Source organism: Peromyscus eremicus, chromosome 11 (genome assembly GCF_949786415.1).
Source record: "Peromyscus eremicus chromosome 11, PerEre_H2_v1, whole genome shotgun sequence".
NCBI lineage: Eukaryota > Metazoa > Chordata > Mammalia > Rodentia > Cricetidae > Peromyscus > Peromyscus eremicus.
Window position 1 is genome coordinate 39,899,004 of NC_081427.1, and position 13,201 is coordinate 39,912,204.

General features: G+C 49.1%; 1 protein-coding gene across 1 annotated transcript; it reads right to left on the bottom strand.

The window, feature by feature from the left end:
- Nucleotides 1–292: 292 nt before the first annotated feature.
- On the bottom strand, nt 293–2,774 carry Ccno (cyclin O). The gene is made up of 3 exons (XM_059276408.1): nt 2,105–2,774; nt 1,399–1,584; nt 293–817 (listed from the first exon to the last, which is right to left on the bottom strand). Exons 1-3 carry the CDS (start codon nt 2,489–2,491, stop codon nt 332–334), a joined length of 1,059 nt encoding a protein of 352 aa, XP_059132391.1. The 5' UTR covers nt 2,492–2,774; the 3' UTR covers nt 293–331.
- Between the last annotated feature and the right edge of the window lie 10,427 nt (nt 2,775–13,201).

The following is a 13,201-nucleotide window of genomic DNA, read 5'->3' on the forward strand; positions in this document are numbered from 1 at the left end:
GCATATAAAATCTTGCTGGCTTGTGTTCACAGAGCTGCTAACTACAGAGTAAAAAAAAAAAAACGTCAGGAGCAAGGAGAGACTCTGAAATTGGCAACCATCTTGACTGACTATCAATCACTTGTGAAGGGCAGACCGGACAACAGCAGCATTTAGACGAGCCAGGACTGTCTCCCTGCCCTTGTGTACTGAAAAATAAGTAGATCCCACTATTGTACACTATTTACAAGCAGGGGTCCTGAGCTTGCTTCTCTTTGGATTAATACTGCACACTCTCCTGAAGGCACAGAGCCAGGGCCAGGGGAATAAAAGAAACCCAAGGGCGTGCTTTTTATTTCCAACTCTGGGGCAGCCTGCTCTTCTCCCAGATGTGGGGAGGCAGTATGTGAGGCAGGGAGGTGCTGTTGATGGACACCAGCATCTGCAGCTTGCCCAGGCAGTCTTGCAGCGCGGCCTCTGGGTGCTCTCCCAGGCGAAGATCCAACGGGTGAGGGAGCTGTAGCATGCGATCGGCCAGCGCCAGGCAGCAGATGGCCAGCAGGGAAGGTGTGTAGTTGGTGAAAGCATAATCGGCCAGGCTCAGCTCCGCCACGCCCCGAGCCAGGGTTTGCGCCTCCAAGGCCCGGGTGACGTCAGCCTGTCCCGCCTCCACGCGAGCGTGAGTGAAGTGCTCCAGGAAGAAGTTGATGGTGGGCGCGCCCAGGCTGAAGTGCAGCTTGTGTAACACGATGCACTCGAGGTTGCAGAGCTGCTGCCGAGAGAAAGCGCCACCGCACAGGGCCAGGAGCTGTTTCACGCGAGGTGGGTGCACCTCTACCTGCAACAGAGCACACTCTAGTTCCCGGCCCGGAGGTTTCCTGGGCCCCAAGCCCGCCCAGCCTTAAATCAGGGAGAAACTGGGACTTGAGCTCTATATCCTCCCAGCCAGCCTCACACCTTTCCACGATTCCACCCTTAAACCACACATCGGTACAGCTTCTCTATCTACAGCCTAACTTTTAAAAAGTGTGTGTGTGTGTGTGTGTGTGTGTGTGTGTGTGTGTGTGAGAGAGAGAGAATGTGAGAGATAGACACAGAGACAGAGAGACAGTGAGATAGAGACAGAGAGTGTGAAAGACAGAGACAGTATGTGTGTGTGAGAGAGAGACACACACACAGAAATAGAGATTTTAAAAGCATGCTTCCCAGAGACAGAAGTGCTACACAGCTTTGGGTGGGAGGCTGGCTTTGAGGTCTGTAGGGATTGTTCACTCTGTGAAACTATACGAAGTTAAGGCTACGATCTGTAAAGATCTGCGAGCGTCTGCCTAGATGAGTCCAGCCACCCAACGCTGAACTACGCCCATTGGAGGAGAGGCTGGCTCCAAACACACCCCACCCTGCGCCTGGTGGAGGTACCTGCTTGCAAGCGATGAGCAGGCAGGTGACCCCGAGCAACTGGAAGCAGTCCGCAGCTACCGGGGTGGTGAGAAGGAAACGGTCCAGAGTGTTCACCGTCAGGCACAGAGACTCGAATGAGAGGCCGAATTGGCGGTGGACCGGCAGGAGCCAGCTGAGCAGTTTACAGCGAGATTCTGCTGTCACCTGCCGGGAGGGAGAGGGGAAGCGTGCTGCAGCAGGGGACCAAGATAATCCGGGGAGCTTTCGCCGAACCGAGGTAGAGAGAAAAGGCTAAATGCACCGAAAAATGGGAAACACATGGGAGTGCAGACCTGGCTGAGTCCAGGAGCCCTGGAACGCCTGGGCTCGCGCTCGGTACTGTACAGCGTGCATCAGGGGTGGGGAAAGGTCCCTTTGCAGATGTGCAAACAAATTTAGGAGCTCCCGCTCTAACTTAGAAACTGTTGGACTCCTCTGCATTCTAATAAATTCCTGTAGCCCCCGGAACTAACGTACAGACTTCAGGTATCCCCCCCCCCCGCCCACTTTTCTCCATCTAAAGAGTGAGGTCAGTGGCCCAAATCCTCGAAGATCCCTTTTGCTCCTAATGATGGCAGATAATGGGGCTGCAACGACTAGGGCGCTGCTGCGAAGGGCAGACAGCAGCAAAGAAGAGAGAGGCAGAAGCGCGATGGCCCGGGTCTGGCTCTGCCAACGGCCTCACTTGTGGCTGTCGCGCCAGAGACTCCCGCGGATGGAAAAGGCTCTCCTGCGCCTTGCGGAAATCATAGCAGCTCTGGCCGTAGTCTCGGAAGGTCTGGAGATCTAGCGCGGTCAAGGGCGGGGCAGGGCTGAGGAGGGAGCTGCAGTCCCGCGCCGTAGACGCCGCTGGGCTGTCCGCGCCGTCCGAGCTGGAGCTGGGGGACTCGAAAAGGTCGCAGACGCCGGAGTCTCCCGGGAGCGAAGACGCGTTCAGCGGCCGCAGCGGCTCCTTCCTCCGGAGGCGCGGGCGCCTGCTCTTCTTCACCGGGGCGCGGAGGTTCTGATGGTTGTCCCGCCTCCCGGCTCCCGCAGCGGGGCTGGCCGGGCTGGCAGGACAAGGGGTCACCATGATACAACGGGGTAGCCGCTCTGGCGCCCACAACGCCCGGCTGCGGCGGGCCTTGAGCGTCCGCGCGAGGGAAGCGAGGAAGATCGGGTCCGGCTGCTAGCGCGGCTCTAAGTACCCGGCCTGAGCCTTCCCTCCACCACTCCCCCGGCCTCTCACTGGCTGAGCCCCGAGCGGCCCCCCGAGCCGCGCTTTCCCGGAGGCAGGGCCACTCCCCTCGCGTGCCGGCAACGCGTGGCTCCGGCGATGGCGCAGGGGCGAGGGGGGTGGGGGTGGGGAGGAGGCGTTGCAAACTCGCGCCTCGCACCCGCCTTCAGCTGCGGGCTCCGCGCGCGTCTCGCGTCACCCTGGCAACCGCAGCCCGGGTCCTGGCGCCAGCTGCGCGCGCTGAGTGGCAGCACTTGAAGACCACGGCTCACCTGGGTGAGCCTTGGGCCAAGTTGAGCGGTTCAGCCGCCTCCTGGGGGGGGGGGGGGAGGCTGCACCCAGGAGACAGGACAGCTCCTTGTCCTTGGTTAGATTGTCTGGACTGGTGTGATCATCTTCTATGCCGACCCTCGCCTACACAGGTGGGTCTGCATCTGAGCTCCCGACCAAGAATCGGGCTAGATTCTGTCAGGACAGTTTTCTTCAGAGATCCATATAAAAGGACTGTGAATTCATTTGAGTCTATTGCATTCCATTCCGCTGGTCTCGGGGAGCAGAGATTTGACATATTACTCGCATCCGCTAAGTTTGTACGTGGGAGCCTGTTCAGCCTGCCAGGTATCTGTGATCCAACACCGTGGAAAACTGTCTCAAACGATCGTCGCACAGCAAGCCTACTGCCCTCTGGATATTCTGTTCCTCACTTTTCATCCCAAGCCAAAAAAAAAAAAAAAAAAAAAACCGAGGCTGTAGCCGTTTAAGAACGTAATGTCACAGGTGGCATTTCTGCCGAATTGCTCACAGTGTGTTCTGCTTTAGGTCATTAGCTTCTAACTCTGCCTTTCCAGGCTGTGCCCTGCGCCCTGGGGAGGGTGGAGGGGAAACAGGAATGCAGAGCTGGGGGCGGGGCGCACAGGCAGGAGAGAAAGAATGCGACACCTTCTCCAGGCCTAACTGGTTTACTCCAGACTCAGGTCTTGACCCAGGCTGGAGTCCTTCTTTACCTTGAATCCTCGGGAGAGACTGTAACACTTTAGGAGAAGGGACCCTGGGGAACAAGAGGCTTCTAACTGACTGACCTTGTAATCATTTCCCAGATGCAAGACACCTAGATAAAGCTCAGCCAGAACTTCACAGAAGCACTCCAGTGGATGAGGTCGTTAGGTGCCATGAAATCTGCACACTTGGCCATCCTCACTTAATAACAAAGAGAGCCGAAACGTTTTTACAGTCTACGTGCAAATTCTGCCCCCTAGAAACCCGGCAGAGAAGACCGTGAGAGAAAAAAAGCATGGATTCAGATTCTCGCCGCTGTTTCTAGTCTCTATAATCCTGAAGGAGCTTTTGGTCTCCCGGTTAAACCGCAGCACCTGTGACACCACGGGGTAGGCTGAGACTCACCTGAGAAACATTTTCAACTTGCAAGTGCCTGGCTTTCTGGCTCCTCTCAGGTTGGTGGTAGCTAACCTTATGGGAAGATCAACAGAATCCACGGAAAGGGAGTCTCATTATCAGACTTCTTCCAAGAAGAGTGAGGGGGGTAGGATCAGGAACTCGGAGTCTGCCTACTGGTCCAGCTGGAAAGAGCACAAAGGAAACTTGTAAGGGCCCAGTGTTCCTATTTAACGGTCATGTTCAGCAAGGCGTTACTCGGTCTCTATGTCCTCGTCTGTAAAAGGATAATATTATTACTTGCCTCGAGGGTCAAGTGGAATCGATGTAAAAACTGGAATGTCCTTCTTGAATGTAAAATGGTGGGATGATTTTGAAGCTGATCCTAGGAGTCAACGATGTTATTTATTACACTGGAGGTAAATTGCCCCCCACCCCACCACAATCGCCCCCTCCACCCACGCCCCCCCCCCCGTGCTGAAAATACTTTGTTTTCCAGGAGTTTTGTCTGTACTTAGGGTGGATCTCAACAGATGTTGCCTGAGTTTCAGCAAGTTGGATCCATTCAGTGTTTGTGGAATGCTTGTTGCTGTGTCTAACACAGGGAGGCTGAACAGGGCCTTATAAAGCTGATGTTCTGGTGGGGTAAAGAGCCATTTGTCATATGTATTGAATGTGATAAGTGTGGTAATAGAGGATTTGCTGGTTTTAAAGTTGCCGGAGTGCATGAGGGGCGGGGGGAACCTTACAATATCCATTTAAATTCAAATGTCAGATAAACAACAAATGCATTTTTTTAATCTTTTTTTTTTTTTTTTCAGAGTTGAGGACCGAACCCAGGGCCTTGTGCTTGGTAGGCAAGCGCTCTACCACTGAGCTAAATCCCCAACCCAACAAATGCATTTTTATAAGTATGTCCTGAATATTGTATGAGACATAATCATAAGAAAAAAATGTTTATCTGAAATTTAAATACTACATGGAGCATTATACTGTAACAACAGGCTATTCAAATCCATTGGGGCATCCTGATATTTGGAGGACTTACCTGGGTGCCATGCAACTTCGTAGCAAGATCGGCCTCGCTGTTCTGGGAAAGGGTAGCCAAACATTGATCGTTAAACCAAGGTAGGGAAGGTGGGTGGACAGAAGAAAAGAGAAGCATTTGGGCAAGAATATTCTGTGTAAAAAAGGCTGTAGGAGGAGCTGGAAGCAAAATCCTGGGGCATCTCCTACAGATGTGTGTAACAGCCTGCCTAATGCAGAATGGCCATTGCAAGGGGGGAGGGGTAAGAAGAAGCCGGGGGAGGGTATTGCTAATAGTTACATAAAACGTACGTGCCAGGTCCCGTTCTTCTCTGTGCATATTCTACTTATTCGCTGTTAACAACATCTCCACCAGGTAGCTTCTATTGTACCCGTTTTTACAGATGAGAAAACGGAGGCACACATGAGCAGTAAAGCTCGAGGTCATTGGTAGTAAAATTGAGCCTCCATTCTCGATGCATGCTTCATTTACTTCAAGTGTGTGAAGCGCTTTGTGTCTACATTAAGGACTTAGATGTTACCCGAAGCCACTGAAGAGGGGACATGTCACTTGTTTAAGGATCACTTGGAGGCTGTAGCTGTTGCTCAGTGGTCCAGAACTTGCCTAGAATGTGTGATGCCCTGGGTTCAATTCTCCAGAACTGAAAAAATAAAATGAGAGAAAGGGGCAAGTTAGGCTTAGTAGTTCATGCCAGAAATGATTCGGGGAGAATGAGAGTAGAGATCAGAGATTTCAACTATATTTAGGAAATAGATTAAAGGGGTTTCAGTGTTAGAGGCTTGGAGACCCCGAGAATTCGGAGTCTGGCCTCTACACCCAGGCAAGTGAGCAGGAGGTGATTAAAACTGAAACCTCCAGGAGTCTGGGTAAGGTCAAAAAGAATGTTGCAAGTTTCCAGCCAAGTCTTTTAGCTCGAACTCAACCAGGACCCAAGTATTAAAGGACACACTATTTAAAAAAAAAAAAAAAAAAAAAAGGCACACACAAGAGTAACAAGTAGTCTTTCATTTTCAATTGTTTAGTTAAAAAAAAAATCCTCACTCAAGATCTGACTGAATATTGACATAGCGCATAGATCTGCTGTGCTTCATGGAATCTGACAGAAAAGACACCCCAAAGGAGGTTTTCTGGCTTAAAGCACCCCACCAGCTATGAAGTCTTTCCACACAGGGGAGGCTTTGCTATCTGTTTCAACCTTTAGTGCCAACAGAAACTTTGATTCCAACTGGTTGAACTTGGATGTAAGCACTCCATCTAACAGTCCCTTCAAAGCTGAGGGCTGAGCTGGGTGGGTGTGGTGGCTCACGCCTTTGATCCCGGCATGTTTTGAACTTAATGAGGGTGATACATAGGCAGACAGCCCTCTGTGAGTTCAAGGCCAGCCTGGTCTACAGAGCAAGTTTCAGGACAGCCAGGGCTGCTGTTACACTGAGAAACCCTGTCTCAAACCAAAACAAAAAAAGCTGAGCACTGGAATTTATTCTAGGACTTCCACCTGCTGCTTCCCGGAAGAGGGCCCTTCTCCAGTACTTGGGGTTCCTGGTGCTTCCTTCTGTAGACAAGAGCAAAGCAAAGTAGTCTTACCACCTTGCTCCACTCTCTGAATGGTAGCTTGTGTTCATTGTTAAAAGCAATGTTTACTTCTACTAAATTATTTGCTCACTCATCAAATACTTATCCTCTACTAGTATCAGCCACCTTTTTAAAGATAAATTTTGTAACATCTCTTTCCTAGGTGGTGGTGCTTAAGTATAATGGTGTATGTTTGGAGGTCAGAGAACAACTTGGGGGATTACTTCTTCCCTTCCTCCATGTGGGTCCTAAGGGTTGAACTCAGGTCACCAGGCTTGGGGCAAAAACCCACATAAGATAGAAGGAGAGAGCCAGCCGGGCGGTGGTGGTGCACGCCTTTAATCCCAGCACTTGGGAGGCAGAGGCAAGCGGATCTCTGTGAGTACGAGGCCAGCCTGGGCTACCAAGTGAGTTCCAGGAAAGGCGCAAAGCTACACAGAGAAACCCTGTCACGGGAAGAAAAAAAAAAAAAAAAAAAAAAAAGGGAGAGAGCCTGCTACACGGAATTGTCCTTCACTATTCATAGCCCCCCCCACGCACACCATGTACATACAATAAAAATAAGTTTTAAATTATATATACGACTCACATCATACTCCTATGTATAGCATTGTTCAAGTTCAAACCAGACTGAGAATACATATATACGTACAGGTGGTAGAGAAGACACAGAGAGAAATGGACCCCACTGAAGAGGCTGCTGAGAGAATCCAGGTGAGAGCAGATGGAGTCTAGGACCAGGACAGGGTTTGGAGAGGTTGCCAGAAGCGGATAGAGTGCAGGTATATTTTGACTATGTGCCAACAGGATTTTCGTAAAGCTGTAGAGTGTGAGCAAAAGCTCATCCCAAGTTTCCCAGCCCGAGAAGCTGAAAGGATGGTATTGTCATTCACTCAGATGGCGAAGACTCAAAGCGGAAGCTTGTATGAAGATGAGGATTTTGTGTGAGCCTGTTATTCTGGAGATGTCTGTCAAGAACCCACATGGGGAAGATGAACAGGTATTTGAATCTGGGGCCTCAAGAATAAGGTTGGGGGCTGAAGAGATGGCTCAGTGGTTAAGAGCACTTGACTGCTCTTCCAGAGGTCCTGAGTTCAATTCCCAGCAACCATATAGTGGCTCACAACCAACTGTATTGAGGTCAGACTATTTTTTCTGATGCACATGAAGACAGAACACTCATATACATAAAATAAATATGAATAAATATAAACATGAATAAATCTTTAAAAAAAAAGAATGAAGTTGGGTGGGGGAAGAGAATTTCTGTGTCATCAATGAATGAGGGTGAATAGTACCATCAACAATGACCAGCAGATTCTGTGCCTCAGTCTGCTTCAGTCTTTCTGGATGCAGTTGTAGATGGGACTTGTAAGCTGGCATCCCTACACACACTATGGTCTGTTGATCTACCTTCTGAAAATTTCTACCCTGGACTGTCGCTGAGAAATTGGTGTCACACTCTCCTCAGTATTTGTGGTATGACTGATTTGGTCCAACTCCAGGGCTTTTCATTTGCCCTGTGAAAGGTCTATAACTTGTTTGTTAACCTCTCTGGAACTGGGACCCAGTGCATTTTTTCCAAAGATTTATTTATTTATTAGGTATGCAGTGTTCTGTCTGCATGTTGCCTGCACACCAGAAGAGGGCATCAGATCTTATAGATGGTTATGAGCTACCATGCGGGTGCTGGGAATTGAACTCAGGACCTTTGGAAGGGCAGTCAACGCTCTTAACCTCTGAGCCATCTCTCCAGCCTGGCCCAATATATTTTAAAGAAGCTACATGAAAAACAACTTTAATAACGTAAAACCTAATTACACCCAGGCTTTTTACAATGAAAGCTACTTAACCATGATTGGACCTGGTTGGTCGCAGGCACAGTTTATAAAACATACAAGGAAATATTTTATTAATAGGAAAGAGCCAACGATTTGGGGATTTATTTTTGCCCAGTTTGGAACTTCAGCCTAAGACAAAGCTCCACTTTTCTCTTACCCCAGCTCAAGGGTGGGGAAACGCAGGAACACCACATTTACATTGGTACCTTCTTTTGGCAAACAAAACCAGTGAGTTGCCACCCACCTTAGACAACTTTGTGGGGCCCTTAGTAAACCTTTAAACTCAGTTTGATGTCAATGAAAATTCTATTTACTTCTGAATCTTTTCTTTTACCATGCTTAAGCTCCAAAACTGAGTGGTATGTAAAGTACTTGAAGTCAGACAAGTTTTGCTGGTATTTGGTAAACAAAGGGTAGGATTTTTTTTTTTTTTTTTCAGGCCATTTTCTAAATCAGATGTTTGACTTCTATGGCTCAATGTCCACCTGGGGAAACGGCTCTCTTCTCATAGCCACCTTCCTGGTGTCTTGCCAATCCCCAGGTCATGAAGGGTTCAGTCCACACGCTCAACTTGTGCGTAGATGCGTTCTCTCTCCCGCCCACCTGTGGCAATCTGTCGGGCACAGGCAGTACCCAACAATGGCTCTAAGCATTTACTTCCAAGTTAAGGTGCTTGGGTTCCAAGCCCAGCTGCAGCCACCAACTGTGACCCTTGGGCAAATCACATAGCTTTCTTGTTTTTCAGTTTCCTTAGCTGTTGATAAACAGGGTGTGGCGGCGGTAAGAGTGGCCCTTGAGACTGTCATGGGGATTACATCAGATGTCATCTGCTCATGAAGTGTTCAACAGGACCTGGGCCTGCCACAATTATTTGAGAGTCTAGCTAAGATATAACATATATGTCTTTTTGCCACCAACAATGGCTGATGAAAATAAGTTTGGTTTTTTGGTTTTTTTTTTTTTTTTCAGTTTGGGATATGTGTTTTCTCTTCTGGTACCTTCTTGTGATAGCTAATCTTGGTTGTCAACTTGACTACATCTGGAATTAACCAAAACCCAAACAGCTGAGCACACCTGGGAGGATTTCTCTTGGATTATTTGAGATGGAAGACCCACCCTAAATCTGGTCCATGTCGTCTGGTGTCAACCCACATTAAAGGCCAGAAGAAGGAATCTTTCATGTTCGCCTGCTTGCCCTCTCTGGTAAGTTCATCTGTCCTGTTCCTGAGCCCTTCCTTCACTGGTGTTTGACCTACTTCTTCAGGATTCCATCACAGAACGGGCAGCTCTCTAGGACCTTCCTGGAACTCCAGCACCAGAGTGGGACGGCTGAGGCATTCAGTCTTGTGAACCAAACCACCAGATCCTTGGCCTTTCCAGCAGGGGACAGTCATTGTTGGACTACTTAGACCACAGCCTGTAAACCATTCTAACTAATCCCTTTACCCCCCCCCACACACACACATACATACACACACACACACACACACATATATATATATACATATATATATATATATATACACACACACACATATATACATATAAACATATAAACGGCATGAGTGTTTTGAAACATCAAAGCCTGCCCCCATATTCCCTGGACATATTTCTCCAGGAACAAGGCCACAACTTGTACTAATCTTCTCCAAATAGCCACCAACTGGGGACCAAGTGTTCATATGCATGAGACTTATAGGGGGCAAGCTCATTTAAACCAACACGTTTTTTAAAGGACCTGAGTTCGGCCGGGCGGTGGTGGCGCACGCCTTTAATCCCAGCACTCGGGAGGCAGAGCCAGGCGGATCTCTGTGAGTTCGAGGCCAGCCTGGGCTACCAAGTGAGTCCCAGGAAAGGCACAAAGCTACACAGAGAAACCCTGTCTCAAAAAACAAAGAAACAAAAAAGGACCTGAGTTCAATTTCCAGCGCCCATGTCTGACAGCTCACAACAACCTGTAAGTCAGGTTCCAGGGGATGGAGGATCCTCTTCTGGACTCCGTTCATGAATGTACACACTTGAGTGTGCACGTGAGCATGCACACACACACACACACACACACACACACACACACACACACTTTTAGACCTTCTGTAAGAGGGCCTGATCCCCTTTGGGAGAGAGGAGCTCTCTTGGCTCTTTAATTGCCTTTGAAAGCGCCATCACTGAAAATAACCACACTGGGAGGTTGGGAGGAGACAAATGCAAATCCCAGCCAATAATGACATCGGAATAGCAGCTTTGGGTGTGAGACTGGCTTTGCTTTGGCTTTGGCATTTAGGGTTTTGGCACTGTCCAGCCTTCATGAAGCTCGTGTAGGACGGTTATACAAAGACAGACAAGACATGGGTTGGGCTGCAGTATTAATGGTCAGCAGCAGCAGAGTGTGAAGGTAGCATCTGAGCAAGGACTTGTAACGGGAGTGACCAGGTGGACAACTGCAGGAACAGCATCTGTCAGAGAAATTGCCCAGTGCAGAGGTCCTGAGGCCTGAGTAGGCCTGGTGTATGGAGGAGCAAGAAAGGAAGGTCACTGTGGCCAGAAGAGGAATCGGAGGGAGTAACCGACTGGGCTAGAGAGGCCGTGGGGACAGATGGATCAGCTATTGTCAGCGTTTGCTGTGCCCTTCAGCTTATTAGGATGCACCTCATTGCAGCCTGGAGTTGTTGCCTCCTCCAGGTGAGTTAGGCTCAGGCTCTTCTTAGGTTCGAGAACAAGATCAGGCAGATTCAAAAGTTAACTTTCCACAGCTCCTAAATGCAATACGCAGGACTCAAAGCCGAGTCCAGGATTCCAGTGTGGTGTCCGTCCTCTGTGTCATTCTCCACTCTTAAATGCTGAAGGAGAGTCAAATGAAAACCCCAACCCACCCTTGAACCAACGCCACGAGAGGATAGCCATGTGGAGGGGACAGAGCCCCCAGAGCTGGGTGTCTTTTCTTGGGGTCCACCTGGCAGAGTCTGTGGTGTACAAGACAGGCAGGATTCTCTACCCCCAGTGTGTTCCAAGAGGTAAAAACGAATTGAGAATCAGGAGTGATATGAAAGGAAACAAGGCTTTGAGGCCAGAGGAAGCATGAAGCTATATGAAGAAGGGTGGTCACAGTCTGCCCTTGACCCTGAGAGCACCAGTCGTGTAGACAGGTAAGTTTACCTTTGCTGAGGAGTGCAGTTTTGTCTATTGGGCCGCCTGGCTGACGAAGAGAAAGGTTCAGAGAACAGTTGGCCTCGGACTCTGGGGTGGCGGTGTCTTTGTTCTTGAGGCATGATTCACAGCCTGCTGGAGAGTACAGCTTGTCTTTTCACCCTTTACCGGAAGAAGCATGTCTACGACCAAGTATTCAAGGAAGCCCTTAAAGCTGCTGCTGCTGCTAGGATGTAACTGGACCTTGCTGCTGTGGCTGTCCTCTTGTGCTTTTATAATGTTTTATACACCACTCTAGCTTTTTACAGTGGTGTAGAAGACATACCATTGCCCTGAACACAGAGAAGACCTGGGGACACTGATAGCAAAATCAAATCAAATCACGGGGTACAGACCAAAATAGGGCAGCCTCATCATAAGCTTTTTGTTTTGTTTTGTTTTTGTTTTTTGAGACAGGGTTTCTCTGCATAGTTTTGGTGCCTGTCCTGGATCTCGTTCTGTAGACCAGGATAGCCTGAACTCACAGAGATCCACCTGGCTCTGCCTCCCAAGTGCTAGGATTAAGGTGTGCGCTACCTCCGTCTGGTGTATAAGCTTTTGAGAAGATGAGAAGAGGCTCCAGGGAGACCCCTCAGGATGTGATAGGATCCAGCCTCTAAGTATATTAGCTATATGGATTTGATGGCGGGGCTGCGTTTCTTCTCGTGTAGCGTGCCTGGATGTTGAAGTCGATCATCCAGGAACAGTGCTTCCCGGTGTCTTTGGGGACTGAGGAATTGCTTCCCTCCATAGTCTTACTGCATCTGTGTATAAGATCATTACTCTCCTGCTTCTGTATCCACTTGCAGGAACGCACGTGACTTACTTTCCCCACGGGGCAACAAGATACCCGACTAAAGCAGTTTAAGCAGAGACTTTATTTAGAGGTAGAGTTGAAGGGTCGAGTTCATCATGTTGGGATGGCATGGCGGCGGAAGCATCTATCCAGTCAGGAAGCAGAGAGAGGTGAAGGACGCTGTTCAGCTCCCTTTCTCCCGTTCTTCAGTCTAAGTCCCCAGCTCATGGAATGGGGCTGCCTACCTTCAGGGTGGGTCTTTCCACCTCAACTAACGCAACCTAGAAACCCTCCCCAGACATGCTTAATGGGGATTCTAAATCTCATCAAGTTGACAAGATCATCACAGCACAAGTGAGCCATCTACAAATGCTCCGAGGTCCAGGCACAGTGCTTGCCTAGGTTTTAAATCATAATATCAGTTTCTAATCCACAGACCCAACTGGCAATTATAGGGTTAGTAATATGTAGAACTCAGGCTTAAGAGACCCAAACTCAACACTAGCTCTACATGCAGGACTGGGTTCCTTTGCTTCCATGTGTCCAGAGTTGCCTACCTCTCTAAGATGACAGTTGCATTTTGCTTAGTGGGACTAGCTAGAGACTCCAAACTATAGTCACATTCGACTCTTTGCTTTTAATTCCTTGGTCCTACGCCACTATCCACCTAAAATTAGAGATGGCTACTAAGTGTTACGTTTACTTCCCTCTACACAAAAGGTGAAAAGGGCAGC